This window comes from Anastrepha obliqua, chromosome 2 (assembly GCF_027943255.1).
Source record: "Anastrepha obliqua isolate idAnaObli1 chromosome 2, idAnaObli1_1.0, whole genome shotgun sequence".
NCBI lineage: Eukaryota > Metazoa > Arthropoda > Insecta > Diptera > Tephritidae > Anastrepha > Anastrepha obliqua.
This window is the reverse complement of record NC_072893.1, coordinates 124241534-124260919: the sequence shown is the minus strand read 5'-3', so window position 1 is coordinate 124260919 and position 19386 is coordinate 124241534. Positions and strand designations below refer to the sequence as shown.

Sequence of the window (19386 nt, the reverse complement as noted above, 5' to 3'; positions counted from 1 at the left end):
AAATACATATTTGTACAGTTGGAATAGCAAATAGAGCGAAGAAAAAAGCCAATTGGCGAAGAGTGGGAAATTTTATTGGCTACAGTGTTTTTTGAAGCTAGGATTTTTTTGTTGTTACAAAATGAGGAGTCTCTATCATTGTGATAGTTAACCCAAACGCCTTATCATCAAGGTGAATAGAAACACATAAATGCAGGTTATGCATACCCAAAGTACATGTATTCAAGAAGATTTAATTTTCAACCTATTACAGCTGGATTGGAGCTGATTATAATATAAAAAATCAGCTATTAGTTAAAAGGAGAGAACTGCCAAATTCACGTTGGTGGGGGTTGAAATCCGCTCCTCAATTTTGATACCAATAAAGAATGCCACTTTACACCATAATTAGAGCGACAACAAAATGTAATCCTATTTTTACACCAACATTAACTATGCCTGAGGACGATGTAATGCTTTCGCTTTTAAGAAATAATGCTAAGGAATAATGCAGAAAATTATAAAGTACGCAAAGTAATGCTGGGAATCAAGTATAAATTAATGAATTCATTAAAAAAAAAAATACAAATAAAAACCTTAAACTACTTTTTATCTTAACTTTTTCCACTGCGACCTTTATCAAGTGAATCAAAATTTAATTTTCAACTACCATCGAAAGAAAAGAAAATCACTTCTCTTAGAACATAATCAAATTATGGGCAAAAACAGGTCCTATTGATGATTTATCATGATTTAACTCAGGATATCTCTACAGAGTCAAACTCAAAAAATAAAAATATGGGTGAAAACAATGTTTTTTATTTTGAGAAAGAAATATTTATGGAAAACCATATAAAAATTATTGGCCTTAAATAAGTAAGAGGTAGTGTATTTGAAAAGTACGATGGGATATGAGTGGTTGAGTTGAGTAGTACATCTTCAAATGTATCTATAGAGACTCGAATTTCCACGGTTGAAATCATTTTAGAAAAATTTGGTGTAAACAAGCATATCGAAAATTATTATTATAGCTTTTTGTTTTCATACGGATTTAATTTGTTTACATCATTCATGTTTTATTATTAATTTTGTTTTTCGAACATTGAGAAAATTTTATATAACTGAACACTGAAGGCCCTAGTAGCCAGTGTGCTAATTAAGTTAGGGTTATATTGTATATATTCCCTATAAATAATAATAATATATAAATGTCTAATTTCCTCAACGTGTATTTTTTATTTCAATTTATTATATACTTTTTAATTCAATTTATTTAAAAAATCAACCTTTATAGAGCATTCACCTTACCCGCGCTTTAAAGTAAAGATTAGTTTATCGAATCGATTTTTAAAGCTTATTTTTTATGTTGACATGAGAAAATGGCATCTCGATTGCGTTTTAGTAAGATTTTCGAATCGAATTTTGTTTCATTTTTATAATATATAACAACAACTAGCCTCATGTAGCATAAACAGATACTACAGATTTGATGTACTCACACAAAAAGTAGTTCAAAACAGTCCAATACGCATTTCATGAAATTTAGTCAGAAGTCAGCTACCAGTTTAAAAAATTAGACTGACAGAATGTTTTACTGCAAAGCCAAACGAGGCCCCAATTATACTCATAAATAATAGAAAGACTCGCTCTTTCTCATGAGGTCATAGGAAATTGAAAAATATATGTATAATATTTTCGTTTATTTAATTTAATTTTTAGAATAACAAAAAAATTATTTAGAACCATTCCTTTGTGTCCCCTCTGCAAAGAAGACTTTTTTGTTAACAGCGCAGTGACTTTTGCCAAGTATTCCAGCAAACATGCCTTAACAGTTAGGGTCATGGCAACATCATTTATTTGCCCACACTGCTTAGAAAACCACTGCTTCCTGTACGTTGTCCTGGTATTCATAGCGTTGTTTTTCCTTTTCTTTTATAACTAATATAATTTAAAGTGAATATCAGTCTACAAGCAAACTCCCTTAGTTAGTGTGAAGAAATTTTTTCAGCAACTCTGCACGAAGTGAATAAAAGTAAAATAATATGTAGCAAATGAAGAGAATTTTATTTGACAGAAAATTTTAATTCAGTAAAAAAAAAAATTTAAACGCACATATCAGCAAATCAAAGCTTAAGTAAAATAAATTTTTAAAACTTTGCTAACCACCCTTTGCGGTCCAAATATATAGAGTTCGTGTAATGGCGTATCATTTTAGTGCTAATCAGGTATTTTAGAATACACAAAAAAGTCTGAAAAACAACAAATGAAATCAATGAAAACAATAAATGAAAGCCGAAGTTTCCGTACGTATGTAGGTAGCAAAAAGTTCTAAAAATAAAAATAACATGACACGACATAGAAAATCGTTTGTTAACCGTCGTTGCTTTGGAGTTATAAGAATTGCAAAAATGGAAAAACGAAAATGGAAATTGTGTATGCGTAAATATCTGTTCTTTGTATGTACACATATTTGCGTATGCATGAATATTTGTCTTGCAATAAAATGCCAAACTACTCAGCAGATATTCTACTTCATGAACTGGTATTTGGTGACGGAAATCATACTAGTTGGAGAGTGACTACGATAGTATCTGTTGTATAATTATCAAATGGAGTTGCATGCAAAACCAATATGCTATGTATTATACTACATTTGTTGTTATACTTTGAAATAGCAATGTCGAAGTATCCGAGAACTTCGCTAACTCATAGTCTCTCTCGACCAATTGGAAAGGTTATTCTATTATCACCTGTCTCTATTACTATCTATCTCATGCAAGTGTTCATTTTTGTTGTTTACGAGAGAAATTTTAACTCATCCTAAAGTAGTAGCTGTTGGTATGTGTGATTCTCCAATGATTTTTATTGGAGGCAGTTGTTAATGTTGGTCTCCAACTGCTCTACTACTACAAAATTCAAACCGTTAATAGTGCCATATGTACCGAGGGGCAAGTGTGCTGACTGTGTGATGAGAGAAAATGGCAAGCCTCTCCTCTTATAAAAAACCATTTCATATTAGCAAGCCACATAAAGCTGCAGAGTCCTCCATTTGCAGGTCAAGAGTCACGAAAAAAAGTCTCAATAATGGAGAATCTTGATTTATCTAATTAAAATTTATTACGCTATATCGTTCTCTTACCATGCATAATCTCAATTTCATGTATATCACACATACAAATATGGATTGCAGCGTTATACGCTGGCTCATTAATGAATAACGAAACAATTAAGTAGGCGTTACCTGTTTCAAAATAAAACGTTTCTGCATTTTTGCAAAGAAGAAATGGTGAAAGTATAAATATTACGACCTTTTTTGTACATACATAAGTAGTTACATATATGTAAATATTGTATAAGTGTGTATATGTATATCCTTTGCTGCATATCTCTCACTAAAAAATTGCACAGTAACATAGGAGGACTAATGCCATACAATTCATTTCGTAACTGTCTCTAAACTAGTGAGAAACCAATGCAAGGTGGAACTAGAACGTCACCATTTGCACTTCCCATTTAATGACTGTATCCAAATTGGTACGAAACGGACCCAAAATATTATAATTTTCAAAGCGTAGAAGCTAAATCATAAAGCCGTGCTTATCTTAGTAGTGATTGTGAAATAGTTAAGGAATAATAGAATATAGCGCAGAGCATATGAATGGTGGCGCAAAACTAATCATTAATTTTGTGTTTGAATAACTGTTTCACTAAATAAAAAAAATTATTGAATGTATGAATGACGAAAATCTTTATTTAGACCTTTGCGCATTCCATAGCTTGTCTGTGGAATATGATTGACATCCAATGTCAAATGCAGAAATTATAAATATTCCGATAGGCTGACTAAATTTGCGCCCCCTTGCAATTATAGCTGAGATATGTAGATTACATTTTATATGTGCGGAAGAAACGCAGAGCAGTACATAGTAATATTTTACAGTTCAATAATGTATCCCAAACTCCGTTTGCTTTAAATACCAGCAGACTCTCTGGTAAAGGATAAAATTGCTTCGTATAGGAATTTACTAAATGTCGAAAGATCGGCTATGTGTTCTTTGAACTCATAAGCATATATCTTAATATTTTATTCTACGCTAGCCAAACTCATATTTTATTCAGCCTTTCTTTCAAATTTCTTTCAGTCTTTTACTCACAAAAGTGACAATGCTGTCTTAGGTAATCAGGGCGCAATCTTATGTCAGTTGCATGCTATTCGAAGGCGCACATTTTATTTGATTGGGTACTTCGGCGCAGTTCAAACGCAATGACAAACTTTCTAATAATTTTCTAATATAAATCGTATGCCATTCGGAGGCGGTATAAAACTGACGTAAGCCCAGTTCAAGACTCATACCACCTAACAAAGGATGTACATTTGCGCCAATTATATTTTATATATTTATAAACATAATGTTAATGTAAGTGACTTGTTGACAAAAGTAGGCTAACAAACAGCTCTATAAATAGCAGCAAGAGAAAACAGGGTTGTTGGAAAATAATTATAAAAAAAATTATTTAGAACTTAAATTTCCCTAATTTTAATAATTTTCTTAATTTACATCTTTCGTATTTACTTTATTAAATTTATATTTACTTTATTAAATTTCTACTCGTGCCACTTTAGCCCCCCCTATTGTCGATGGCCGCGTTAACTTAGCGTAAAAAATAAACATATTATATTTCTTTCAGCGAGATAATGAAGTGCATAGATAAAAGTTCTGTCAAATGTCTTTCATTGTAAATATCATAAATTAATTCAATTATAATTTTTTTTTTTTTTCAAAGCAATATAAAAGCCAACTCAGCCACTTTTTCAATGGCTTACGGCTGAACCATCTGCACCTAGAATTTGTCATTTATGCTGAACAAAATTTTATTTCCCGATAAAATGTATGAATAGCTATGCGAGTGAGTAGGGTTTTGCAATATCAAAAACCTCCAACGGCTTACAAAAATAAAAAAATCGTCCAATAGTTTTTTATAAAAGAAAAATATAATATCTAATATATAATAATAACTAGCAAACCCGGCCCGCTTCGCTGGGCACAATAAAATAGAATAGATATGGTTTAGAACAGAAAAGATATGGTTTTCATATTATTTATTTCTTTATTCTTTATTCAAGCGTTTTGGCATAAACAATATTTTTTGTTTTTCTATTTGTTTTTGAGTAAATATATAATGCTGTTGGCATGTTTTTTTCAATTTTGTGGATTAAATTTTCGATGCATATGTGTTTAAAGCCCAAGTCCACATGTTCAGGATTATTTTATTTTGTTGTGATTTTCTTAAATCATCTCTTTTCTTCTGAAAATTGTTGACAATTTGCATGATAAGACTATTAATTTTTTCATCAAAGTTACGCGTTTTTCGTGCTCTTCTTTTGCATCCTTTAACCATTTCTTTTGTTTTTTCATTTTTTTTACCATTTTTTTCACTCATGGTGCATCGTAGCTTATCGCATATGAATTGAAAAAATAAATCCACAAAACATAATTTCATTTGAACATTCGGAGTTCACATTAAATTCTCAAATTTCGTAAGAAATTATTCACTGTTCCAAAATCCACTCCAAAAAAATTCACAAAAAATGTTTACACTTTGCACTTACGTCTTTTCCTTATGGCGTCCAAATCAGAAAGAAACATTGACACATTGTAACTCACACTGTCAATTTGACAGTTCAGTTCCGCCCCAAGCGTTAAAAAAGTAAACGACATTATGGCTGGTTCAAAAGAACGCTGTACGCGTTGCCGGTGTTCCGAATTACAACCAAACTTTACGAAACCCATTTTCAATACATACTTAACAATGTGTGTAAGTTTGGTTTAATTCGGTGCAAAGACACGGCGGGTCTACCTTTTGGTATATATTTCGAGACCCTAGTCATCAATAGGTATGAAAATTACCCCGTGTTAAAGCACTTATCAACAGCTTTCATTTGATACCCATATTGTACATACACAACCAAAGGTTACCCGGGTCCACGTTTTGACCTATATCTCGAGACCCCAGTCACGGAGCGGCATGAAAAATACTCTATACTATAGAAATCATCAACAGCTTCCATTTGCTACCCATATTGAACAAACACATCCTAGGGTTACCCGGGTCCACGTTTTGGCTTATTTCTCGAGACCCTGGTATCCGATTCTTAAAATTTCAAAACACTAACCTTCTCCATATGTGTCTCTTCAATGTGGCAAAGTTTGGTTAAAATCGGTTGAGCCATTCTCCGTAAAGTTCATCACAACGCGAAGAATGGCTGAATTTTTATATATACCTATAGATTAGTAGCCAGTGTGCTAATTAAGTTAGGGTTATATTATATTATATGTACATATCCCTCATGATTCAATTATGAGAGGTTTGCTCAGTAAGCAGCTTTCTCGTTCTCTATTGACAAATCGGCTCCCTTAGCAAGACACTGGGTTGCTAGCTCTAGAAATTTTGAGTAAAAGTGGAGGAAAAGTGAAATTTGTAAAAAACACATTTCATTTTCCTAATAGTCTGCTTACGAACAACAACTCACTAAAGAGTTTTCATCGGTATGTTCAGGACTAACGTAGTATGACATGGAATACATACCGCTTAACCGAGATCGATGAGTAGTGAATTTATGTTTTGCAAAGAGCTAGCATTTCCCAAAGAGTTACGACAGGGAGAATAATTGGGTAGTCCCGACGCGATCGATAACATTGCATAGCTCATTATAAAAAAGTTGGCATTGACAGAACTTGTTTCCAATGAGCCCACCTTCCCATGGATGGATGAAGTGTCCAGAGGAGGCTTAGCGAAGCACAGTACCAGCGTGAAAAGGCTTCCTTTCCTTTCCAGCATGAAAAGGCTCCTTTCTTTCAAGTTAACCTAACTGGACTACTTTGATTAAAGTCAAATATCTCCGTTAGGTTTTCACCGATTTCCTTGAAATTTGCACACAGTATTTTGCTTTAGAAAAAAAAAAATAAAACACGAAAATTCGATGTTTTGAAAATAAATCCACAAAACTTTTAAACGAGTGTCCTTTCATTTATGATCCCTGTATGTTCATTGCATTTATTGTGGTTTCTTATATAAGAAAATAAACAATTTATGTTTATTCGTGCATGGTAACGAATTTGCTTAACAACGCGAAATTTTAATATAAAAGTTGTCATGTACATTTGCACATACACACATACTATCTATCATACATCCACCTCGTATATCTGCATCAAATTCTTTGAGTTTAATGACATACAACTTCCTTTATACCACACGGAGTAAGTCAGGTTACAGGCCAACTTCAGGAAGTGAAGAAATTCAGTGCGAATTTAAACGTTCATACGTTAACCATTCCACCGCGCAGGAGTGAAACTACGAAAGTGATAGTGGACACTGAAAGCGGAGACAATTAATTGATTAGACATTACACTAATTTACTTACAATTGATTGGACATCTGCTTTGTTTTTATATGCTTCCGCTCACATAGCCCTAAAAGTTAAATTGTTAAAAAAGATAAAGAAAGCAGAGAAATGATGTGACAGTGCAGTGCAGTTTGGTGTGAAAGTAGTTGAAGTAGGATATGAACTATCAAACACGTATGTATGTATTTACTTACCTATTGGCAAATATTTGTTAAAGTATGCCCGCTTTTTTCTTAAGCATCAATCTAAACAGACTTGCATGTATTACATATTGCACTTGTAGAAATCCTTTTCCCCCAATGTGTGGCTACACGTGCACCCGCTGACTTTACCTTCGACGCGCTGTTAGCCTTTTGTTCTCTTCAACAATTTTTTAATTCTTGTTTGGGGTGTAATGATGCTGTCGAGGGGTGTGACACCCTTCCGTATTCGGTCATTGTTGCAACTTAGAATACATATACAAAGCAAGCAGTGTGTAGCTTCTTGACTACATAATCCACGCATAAAACGTGATAAATGACACCCTCGGGTATGCGTATAAAAATCATCGATATTTGCGTGCTGCGGTGGTGACATACAATATTGCACGGTGGCTGGATGTGATGAAAGGTGGAATAAAAATTTGTGATTAAATGAAATCTTAAGTACAACAAAAATATTTTGGCGCATTTCTTCTTTAATTTGTGGTTTAAGGATAAATTAGAGCAGCCATACCAAGCCCCATAACCTTTTTTTTGTTTTTTGTGGGTGAGGTAGTGTTCGAAATGCCTTCGCACTTACAGCGTCCGTTCTCCACTGCATCGTATGGTGTGGCCACTAAAACGATCCCTTCTCTCCTTCTGGGGAGACATCCTTCCCGGAACTGCTTTCTATATTAACCTCGTGTTCTAAACTATAACAATATTTATTATCATCTGTTATTGGTGGCATGGCCATAAACAGCTGATATTTATAAATATTGGCATTTTATTTTATTTCGAAAGTGGAAAAAATAAAGAAAGATAACAACATGAGCAGTGGCGAGGAAAGTAGTAATTTATTCATAAATATAACGATATATATCTACCGCAATGCAGCGAATCAACAATCAGCTGTTTATGTTTACGGCGAAAAATCAAAATTTAATTGGCGTGATGGAAAGAATAATGAGATGGCGCCTATCGTGGTATCGTTACTTTGCTCCCAGCGAATTTGACAATGAGTGACGTCATATTAGCACAATTGATGACCAGTATGGTCAAATTACCATTTTCGTTACTTGATTCAGAATTTTTTTATTTATTTATTTAGTCTCGGAGTTTTAGTTCTTTTTTCATGGCATTTTTCTAGCCTGTTCTAATTAAAATGTATTGTTTATAATTTTATAAAGTATACATTTTTTAAAGTATACGTTTTAAAATGTGTGTTTTTTTAAATAAATATATTATGGTTATGTACAATCTAATTTATTAGTTTTTTGTTAAGAGAAACTCTTTTGCTAACAGAACGACTTTTTTGCTATATTTGAGGTTATGTAACAAGATAAGATAATCTTTTTGTTAAAATCTTGTTATGGTTTCTTCAGTATTTTCTGGTATTTTTTTGTTTATTTTTGAATACACCTCTTGATACCTTATGGCCCACTAAGGATTGGGGACCGAAAGAAACATTTACTCCTCTATGGTTTTAATTCGCATTCAGTAAATTCAAACGCTTTGTAAAATGTGTAAAAAGGTTTTCAATTTTAAGACGAATTGAGAGAAAAGATTTAATATTCTTGCATAATCTTAAAAGGAGTAAAAAATTGTATTTTCCCTCGCAACATATCAAATTTTATAAGAATCAACAAATTTCCATTAACACTAAAATCTTCTCACAGTGATCTTTTTTAACATTCTTTTGTTTAATAATACAGTTTTTTTTAACTTACATTTTCGGTAGCTTTAAATTAAAAACAAAAAAAAACAAACACCAAACTTAAAAATTTGCACATTTTGGGTATAAAAAACACTAAATTTATTGCGAAGAGCAAATGGTTGGCAACAATGCACAACCCAGCTAATGTGACGTTTCGCACACTCTAATGGGCGCAATCTTGTTTCTATCATTCTTCTTTAATTGGTATATATAAGTACAGTTACAGTAATGACTACGACATTATGGCATGTCACGTCTAATCGATTGCCATTTTTTCCACAAACGAAGTAATCTACTATGATATTTTGTGCTCCCTTCAATTATCGATATAAATGTATTTAGAGGTTTGCTATTACCTGTTGCGAGCCGCTCGCTATACAAAAACCCAGGACAACAAAAAACCTTTTTTGCCAACTCACAGCTTTCGAACTGCTGTCATTGTTATTGGTTATTCTGAGGCTGGCTCATTGGAAGTAGGCGGTCCTGCCACGGAGAACATAAAACATCAAAACGATGTTATAGAAATAGATTCCCATAAAAAATATTTGAATTTTCGGAGACGGTGTAGAACAGTACGTCCAAATACCTAACAAAGAAGTACGAACATCGTACAATAGCTCTGGTACTCCCCTGTTGATGAGATCAAATACCTTGGTGTAATCTGCAATGCCTCTGTTGTATTTGCTTTAGACTTGGTTCCACGAAATACTTCTAATTTCACAGATCTCTACACATTTTGGAAGTACCCTATATATCTCTTGTTCTTCCGAAGCTTGAATATGCTGCTTTCATCTGGAGACCTCATCATAAATTTACTATTGCTAGAATTGAGTGTACATAAAAGGTTTTCCTGAAATATGCTCTTTTCCCCTTTTCTCCAATGTCGTCCCTTCGTACAATTCTCCTCTTTTGATTAACCTCAAGTCGCGCGAATGCAAAAGGACTATTCTTTCCTTGTCTTTCATGCATGGCTTGGTGAGTGGTGTAATCGATTGATTCGGATTTCTGCTAGCTATTCAATTTCTTATTCCAGCGAGAACACTCCGTTTTTATTTTCGTTTTTACCTCAAGACACTCAGTACGAATTATGCAAGAAATGCCCCATTAGTGCGTTCACTTCGAGAACTCAACGAGATTTCGAAATCTATTTTGTTCATATTTCTTCGAGCGAAAATGTATTTTCTAAATTAATGAATTCAATTTTATTTTAGTGCTTTCTATATTTTAGTTCTTTCGTTTTAGTCAGTAAGAACCTTTATTGTTTTTTTTTTTTTTAAATAAATAAATAAAAGGGCTACAGCACTACATGCCGGGTTTCTGATTTGTCTATTCTTAGACCGTTGCTCGATCGTATACAATCAACATTGGAACAAAGTGATTTGGTCACCTTTTAAACTTTAAACCTCAAATATCCAACAATGATCAGCAAAAGTTTAGAGAAAACCAATAGATGATTTGGTCGAGAAATTGCTATGAAATGTCACTGCGAAAGTAAAAATATTCGCCAACTAAAATCAACATAAAAATCTCAAAATTGTTTTTATCACAGCTTAAGCCATTACCCATAAATTTTCGCAGTAGGTACGCTTCTGAAATGAAAATCCGTGGCCATGTATGAATCCCGGTCGTTCTGGTAACTTTTGATAACAGCCTTTTGCGCGAACGATGAGATCAAGAAACCTTAACTTTTATCATACTTCTGAAATTTTTTTGTCACGCACTTGCTCAACTTCTTCCCACTGTCCTTATGGACACTTCCCTATTACTTTTCACTAAGCTCTTATTACCATAGTATTTCTCTTTCACTGCAAAAATGCTTAGCATTAGAGCCCATAGACAGTTTTCAGAATTTGCTAATTGAGTTTAAAATCAATTTGTATTTCACACTTGAGCCAATGACACTTGCACAAGAATATACTTGAAAAAACAACAAATTGTATTCCATGTGCAACAACAATATCTTTTTAAGTCGTTTTACACAGATTAATGTAACATATCAATCCACAAGCAAATACACACCAATCTATGCTTTGCCGCCATACTTTTTATTGTTGCTGGCTAAGTCGATGTAATTGCCGTGTAAATTTAATTACAATAACAGTGTGTGAAATGTGCTAGTATCTTCACTTGCGCTTGGCGTTGGTGGATTTGTGATGAGTCTGCACGTGCCGCGTTCTTTGTGGTTTCATGCCATTTACCACCTCGACCACCACGGCGCGTGTTCTGTTATTGCTGCTCAATCATTGCTGGTGCTGACAAGGACCAATGGTCGTTGCTAGAGTGCCGGTAATTCTCAATGCGTATGTTTTTATGTAATCAGTAGTGAAACAACCAAAATTTGTCAACTTTCCTGAATTTGCATATGTTAATTGAAAATGTTGTGATGTGACTACTTTTTGTTATGGAGGAACGAAAAAGTTGGGTTATTTTCTCACGGTTCAGCGATTAGTGGGTGGAGATAGACTATTGTTAATAAATCTCTATATTTTATCTCGGCAGTATCGGCTACTCTTTAGATACCATATACGAGTACTTTTGACGGTCAAAGGGAAACGTGCTGCGACAATTTTTGCATCTCTCCTGACCTAGAATTCCTATTTTCACCATCTATAAAATGATGTCCGTGTCACGGAACTCGGCTAGTGCTCGACTTTGATCTGTTGGGCAGAGATTTTTTGCTTTTGCTTTAGCTTTATTAGTATGAGTTTAACAAAACCCACGAGTTGTTTCTTCCTCGTGCTAACCGGCACCAGTTGGGCACACCAAGTGAAGTCAAGTCTTTGTCCATCCCGAAGGAGGACTTCCTCTTCCACTTCTACGATCAGAAGATATCGCATCGAATACTCTCAGAGTTGGAACGTTTGCATTCATGCGGTCGACGTGACCTAACCAGCGCCATTCCCACGACAGTCGGTTCTACGTAACCGGAACGACGCGGATTTATATTCGGCCAAGGAACTTCAGCGGCATTCCCATATATATGGAAGTTTTTAAGCTGCTACATCCTAACTAGCGGATCATCTGTATCTTTATTCGCTACACGGCCGCCGTAGCCGAATGGATTAGTGCGTGACTACCATTCGGAAATCAGAGAGAACGTAGGTTCGAATCTCGGTGAAAGATCAAAGTGAAGAAAAAGTTTTTTCTAACAGCGGTCGCTCCTCGGCAGGCAATGGCAAACCTCGAAGTGTATTTCTGTCATGAAAAAGCTCCTCATAAAAAAATATCTGGCATTCGGAGTCGGCTTGAAACTGAAGACGCACGCCATAAATAGGAGGAGGAGCTCGCCCAAACACCCAAAAAGGGGCTACGCGTCAATTATATATACTATATATATATAATATATGTATATGCCTATGTTAAAGTTCACGATAAAGTTCATAATGCCTTTTATTCCTTCGTCTGCAATATTCGTCGTCACTATCCCAAAAAGGTCCAAAAAACTTCCACAGAATCTTTCTCGCGCCTTATAGTCTGTTTTCATTGGCCAAGCTTTTACGCCATATAATAAGACGGTCATGCCGAGAGACGTATAAAGTTTGCCCAGCGACACCGAAGAACAAACTTTTCACCCGTCTTAAGTCAGGCGATTCAAACACCAGTAGACAGTACCATCGCCGGTCACGACCTAATAACAACGCACGGAAAGCGTATGGGGTTCCCCTCTAATTAATTTTATCGCCGCAGCAGAAATGAGGAAGAAGTAAGGAACACTTTCTCTGCAACGGAACCGCTCTTACCAGAGCGCAACATCGCTGTCTAAACTCTCACTTCTTTGGATGTTTGGTAGACTTATAATCTGCCGCCATCGACAATATTTCATCGCTTATCAGAGAAATGAAGTGATCTCACCACATTGAAAAATATAGTGGGCCTCTATCCATCCTCATGGAGACCGAACCAATTAAAATATGGAGCACAAATGTAGTGGAAAAACCGAAGCTCTTATGTCAAGTCACAGAAAACAATTTAAATTTATCGGATTGTTAAATTTTAAAATACCTTCAAATTTAAAAATTAACACCCCAATAAATTTTAAAATTGATTAACGCACGATTTTACCCAATTTTTTCTTTTCATTTTGCCTTTTGGCACATCAACAAATCCCACGCCCTCTTTTGCCCACTTTTTGTGGCAGTATTGCCTAATTTTTTTAGCAGAAGTTTTCATTTCTATGTTTTTTAGTACTTTTTCTTTAGAACTTGCTCTGAAATAAAAAGTAGCTCTTCAAAGAGGTCATCACAGATTTATTAAGTAACTCAAGATGGCTGACATAGGGTGATAATTAGGCTTCGCCGCGCACTTCTTAGATAAACAACTTTTTTTCAGAAAATGCAGCATTTTTGATGCACTTTTTTCACTCTGATTGAGGCAACGCCAAAATATGGGATTTGGACGTACATATACATATGTACATATATGTACATTTCAACCGGGTATTCGGCATTGGAAAATATTAGCATTGCAATTTATTTTTGGTCTGCGGTAGAAAAATGAGATAATTAGGTGGCAAATCAGACCTGTACGGCTGTTGACTCATCAAGTTGTTCCAGTTACTTCCAACTAGCCACAACATTTCTTATAACCTTCTCCTCTCCGCTGTTGAAAACTATCAGCTTACAATTTTGAAAAATTAAGCGAATTATGAAATTAATAAATGATTTGTAAGATTCACGCTGCCAACAACGCTACAAAATTTTATTCACCAAAATTAAATAATTACCAATTGGATTTGGTAGTGATAAATGGTACATCCGATTAACTATTAACTGTAGTTGCTACCAGTTGTTCCCTCTTCCACTTATTAAAAACAAAAAAATGTTTACAAATGTTTAAGCTCCTGATGTTTTTTAGAAAAGTAAACAAGGATTATAACGGTATTAAGCGCAGTACTGCTTTTAATCGCTGCATACATATGTCATATAAAAATTACACCGTGTAATTGCTCTCTATGCCAATTGAGAGGGGTGAGTACTCCAATGCTCACCTAGTGCCAACACTATTGCACTGTAGTGCGTGTGCCAGAAGCGATAAATTCTTAACTGGTACTGCAAGTGCAAGTGCTGCTGTCGCATGGGGTGCTGATGAAGCATATAATGTATGTGTGTATGTATGCATTAAAGCAATTGTTTTTTTTCTTTTTTTATAGTAGTTTTTTAGCGCTGGGGGTTGACGGCAAATATTTGGACAACTGTAACAAAACGCCCATTTATGTATACATGTACACGTACGTATTTGATATGTTACGTTGCATGCGTCGGTATTTATAGGCTTAAAAAGATATAAATTAACAGATTAATGTTATATTCGAAAAAAAATGGCATTATATTGAAACAGGTTCTGTTGGATTTGCCTCAATATGTCGCTAAATATGAATGACTTCTAATTTTCGGAACGTATTTTGACAAATACATGTACATTTTTTTATTTTCCAGTTCGAGAAAGCCTACAGCGCAAAACGTCTATGCAATTGGGAGTTGCCAAAGTGGTATCCACCACATCCGCGTAAACACAAGGCGCCCACGAAGGTCATTGCTAACACTAACGGGCGTTTGTTGAACGATATTGCACGGTAAGTGATGAAAAAATAAAAGAGAAACAATAAAATATGAACAAAAAAGTGTGCAGACAAGAAAAAATAAGAGCTAATAGGAGCGTAGCACCACTCTAGCAGACGAAAATTACGCACTTTAAAAATTTACTTTGGAATTAGGAAAAAAAACTAGAAATGTTTATTTAATAAATAAGTACAGTAGACTCGCGGTTGAGGGAACCCCGGATTGAGGGAACTACTCGGTTGAGGGGACCACAAAAATTCTTTCATTGTGTACTCTGTAGAGGGAACCTTCAATCTAATAACTACCGAGTAGAAGGAACCTCAAAATTTTTATGCAATTTCAGTTATTTTACAGTTATGTTAGAAAGCGCATATGATTGGTATATACATGTACATATATGCATATTGTGTACATTGTTCAGTGTAAAGCTATTTAGTTCGGTTCAAAGCATTGAAGCAATTGTGCGAAATAAGATAGTGATAAAAAGATAAATTTACTTTTGCTAGTTAACTATGAAAGGGAAAAGGTTTTTACCCCTCAAAACAAAAACTCGACCATATCATGTATAAAAAATGGCAAAAGAAAGATTTTAAAAGCATCGACAGCGTGCAGCATTAAACGGAAGTCTCTGAAGAAGGGTGAGTTTGCTAATATGGAAACTAAGCTCGTATAAATGGTTCATCACTCAAAGAAGTCGATATATACCAATATCTGGAAACCTTATTAAAGAAAAAACTAAAGAACTGCATGCAAAAATTTATGGAAATGGAAGAGGCTTTAACGCAAGTTCGGGCTGGCTAAATGGATTCAAGGCTAGATTTGGAATTAGATTTTTGAAACAGTTGGATAAAAACCAGGTTTATAATGCTGACGAAACTGGATTATTTTGGAAATTACTGCCAGACAAAACATACGTTAGCCCAAATGAAAAAAATGCGTGCGGAGGAAAAAGTGAAAAGGCGCGAGTCACAGTTTTAGTGTGCACTAATGCAACTGGCAAACACAAATTAAAGCTATTAGTAATAGGTCAAGCCAAAAAACCACGATCATTCAGAAATTTTCAGCCTCCATTGAACTACAGGTGCTCAAAAAGAGCATGCGGACTGCGGATATTTTCGAAGAATGGTTCCACAATTTCTTTGTACCAGAGGTAAATTAAATTATTAAATCATAACATAGGTGAATAATAAATTGAACAAAATACATTTTTTTGTTTTTTAGGTTACCACATTCCTAATACACGAGGGTCTACCAGTCAAAGCTGTTTTGATGTTAGATAATGCACCGTGCCATTCAAAACAAGAGTTATTAGAAACAGAATGTGGTTCAATTTTCGTTTTATATTTGCCACCAAATGTAACACTCCAGCCGATGGACCAGAATGTAATAAGGTTAACCAAGTTGCACCATAGAACAAATTTATTAAAATCAGCTATTGGTAAAGACGAAATAGCCGACTTAAAAAAAAATTACTTTGAAAGATGCCATTTGCCTTTTGACCCAAGCATGGAAAAAAGTCGATACCGACGTTATTAAAAAATGCTGGTGTCCATTACATGACTATAAATATCCGATAGACAATGATGAGTGTATCGAGATTGATGTGCCTTTCAGTGTTTTAAGACAGCAGATAGTCGCACAACAACATTCCGAATTTGAAGAATTACTCAATTTAACTGAAACTGCATTTCCACAGGTAAAAAACACAATCATTACAGTTACACGTGCACTTAACATGCCATTATTTTTTTATTTAAGTCAAACCTAAGTGTCAACGAACTAAGAATATGGACAGGAATAGATGACAATTGCGCTAATGGTACTGAGGGCCTCTAATGACGATGAGCTTGACGAAATAAACGGCGACAAGTGTACAATAGAGGCAGCTGAAGTCATTAAAATTTTTGACAAAGCAATCCATTGGACCAAACACAATACGTTTCCACGACAGTCGGTTCTACGTTACCGAAACGACCCGGATTTATATCCGGCCAAGGACTGTCACTCCAGCAGCATTCCCCGTATGTAAGTATGGGGAATGTTTATGCTGCTACAACAACAACCAAACACAATACCAACTCGCTCAAACACATCATTTTTCTTAACAATATCAGGGATATTGCAGTGAAAAAATCAGTGGAAGCTAAGAAAAAACAAAGTACTATATTGGACTTCTTTAAATAATAAGTATTAATAAAATATTTATAATCCGCCCACTTCTGTACATGTATAATTTCAATCTCAATTGAAGGGAAAGTCTGGTTTGAGGGGAATAACCCTTGCACGAATTAGTTCCCTCAACCCCGAGTCTACTGTATATAAAATATGAAAACAAGTTTTTGCTTTATCATTCTCCTAAAAAAATGGCAAATTGTCATATTTCAAAGCTCCTTCACGAGCATACGAGTTTCTCGTAAAACATAGAGCTGATATAATATTAATAAAAAAAAAACAACTTGTAACCTGCAGAGTGGGTACTGCACTTTCTTCCACATAGCTTTAAACGTGCACAATATTATACGCATCAAAAGTGAACTAAAAATTCTGACTAAAAATTTTAATGAAAATTTTCTAATATAATATTTTTAAATTTTTTTTTAAGTTTAAAGCTTTTAGTTACATATATAGCTTTTATTGTACAAGGGTACAAGGGTTATTTTACAAAGGCTTTATTGTTTCTCAAAATATTTTCCTTGAAAACCAATACACTTTTGCATTCACTTGAAACCATTTTCATATTTCTTTTGTCACTCAGAAGTGTTTAAAGGCTGCAACAGTTTCTTTTTCATACGTTAAAAAACTTTGTCCTCACAATTTATTTTTGCTGTTCGATAACAAGCAGAAATCATTCGGTGCCAAATCAGAGCTGAAAGGCGGATGACCCAATAATTCTATCTTTTAAGTGCTAAAAAACTCTCCGATACGCTCGTTTTGCCTTGGTGAAGGATGATTCGCCTTCGGTGGTTGGTTTTCCTTAATTTTCTGAAAACTTCTGGCAAACAAATGGTTGTGTACCTCTCTCAATTGATTGTTTTAGGTTTCTCTAGTGGTACACTTGCGACATGAAAAAATAGGTGACGATTCTCTTTGAGGTGTTTCTTCCGTGAACATCTTTGGTTGGATTAAGCTCGTCTTGGAACAATCATGCAGTCGATTGCGGTTTTGTTTCATTTTCATGTGCATAGAATATTCGTCACACACAAGGTGAAGTCCAACATACACAAGACTGAGCTAAAATAGAAACGACAGGAGCTTTGTTCTGATAACTACGAGTTTATTTATTCATGTAGTGCCCTCTGGCCTCGATATACTGTTTTGCGCGATAGAAAAGCTTTTCGGAAGAGTGTTTCAGGTCATTGACCAAATGGTAGAAGTCACAGGGAGCCATATCAGGCGAATATGGTGAGTGATTGGTGGTCAAAAAAGTCAGCTAGGCATGTAACTTCCAACGCACTAACTCATTAAAAAGGTGGCGTCATCAAAAACATTTTTATGGCGCTAGTCTTGTTTATTTTGGACTTCACCTTGTATTACGATGCCGTAGACGTCTTTGAACTTCTTCAACATTTCTTTACATCAATCGGCACGAGTGTTTTTTGTGACCAAGTGTGATGCCTTAAAGCCGTAAGTCAAAATAAGTTGATCAATGCACTCCTGTCTCAATAATCTACGTCGAAAATCGTAATAAAGCATTCCACGAAAATTTTGCACAAGACAATTTCCATGTTGTTTGACGAAGTGTGCCCGAAATTTTCTATGAAAACTCAATGCTATAAAACTTACAGGCGAATAAATACGAAATTTGTATAACTCAATAATAATTTGTGTTAGGTTATTTATTGGTGAGAGCTTTCCAATTTAATTTGCAGCAAGTCAAAGTGTACTTCCAATTTTTGTTGGCTTCAAAAAGGCGTATATTTTCCCGTTTCTGCTAATTTTGTTATGCTGTATTTTTACCAATAATTTTTGTACACATGTATTTTTTTTTAGAACGGACAAGAATCCTTGGGGCTACTTTCGCAGCACCTATGAGTTACCACGTAAAATAACTCGCAACTTTGCCGACGAATACAACGAGTGTCTAATCAGAAAACACAAATGGCGAAATTTCCCACGTAAAAAAAGTGTTTGTGCAAAAAACGATGAGCCACCGAAATGTGAAGACAAATGCGAAACCGTTAGACGTATTTTCAGTCCAGGTGAGCAAGGCATTGGAAAGTGCGCCAAAGGTAAAGAAAAAAAGGTGAGTTATGAATTATTTTAATTGCTAATTTATTTTATATGTATATTGAATTTTTTTATAATTCACATAATTTTTAATTTTTTAATATTTATAATTTCATACGAAATTTTTCGTTATTAAAAGAATGCTAAAAAGAATAAGACTAATGCGAAGAAAGCCGAAGATCCTTGCGAAAACATACCGTAGTTTTGCCATAATCACGCTGCAACATTTCCTTTATTTTCGTGTATCCATTCAGTATCATCCTTTTGTAAAATAAAATAATATTTACTAAAATCTCCCTAAAAAACAATTTCATGTTT

At 34.6% G+C, this 19386-nt stretch overlaps 1 protein-coding gene across 2 annotated transcripts; it reads left to right on the top strand.

The window, feature by feature from the left end:
- The first annotated feature begins 2012 nt into the window (after positions 1-2012).
- Positions 2013-19376, top strand: LOC129239364 (protein Flattop homolog). 2 transcript variants are annotated; one of them, XM_054874819.1, is made up of 4 exons: positions 2013-2204; positions 14719-14855; positions 18832-19084; positions 19208-19376. In XM_054874819.1, the coding sequence occupies exons 1-4, from the start codon at positions 2178-2180 to the stop codon at positions 19268-19270; spliced, it is 480 nt and encodes a 159-aa protein (XP_054730794.1). In that variant the 5' UTR covers positions 2013-2177; the 3' UTR covers positions 19271-19376. The 2 variants fall into 2 exon arrangements, with proteins under 2 accessions (XP_054730794.1, XP_054730795.1); XM_054874820.1 differs by lacking the exon at positions 2013-2204 and adding an exon at positions 2211-2282.
- The last annotated feature ends 10 nt before the right edge of the window (positions 19377-19386 follow it).

What these genes read in the sequence shown, in the direction of transcription:
- LOC129239364 (XM_054874819.1), top strand. Translation starts at nt 2,178, where the DNA reads ATGGCGTATCATTTTAGTGCTAATCAG. An exon ending in ATCATTTTAGTGCTAATCAG is followed by an intron (nt 2,205 to 14,718) that starts GTATTTTAGAAT and finishes TTTATTTTCCAG; the next exon opens with TTCGAGAAAGCCTACAGCGC. An exon ending in TTGTTGAACGATATTGCACG is followed by an intron (nt 14,856 to 18,831) that starts GTAAGTGATGAA and finishes ATTTTTTTTTAG; the next exon opens with AACGGACAAGAATCCTTGGG.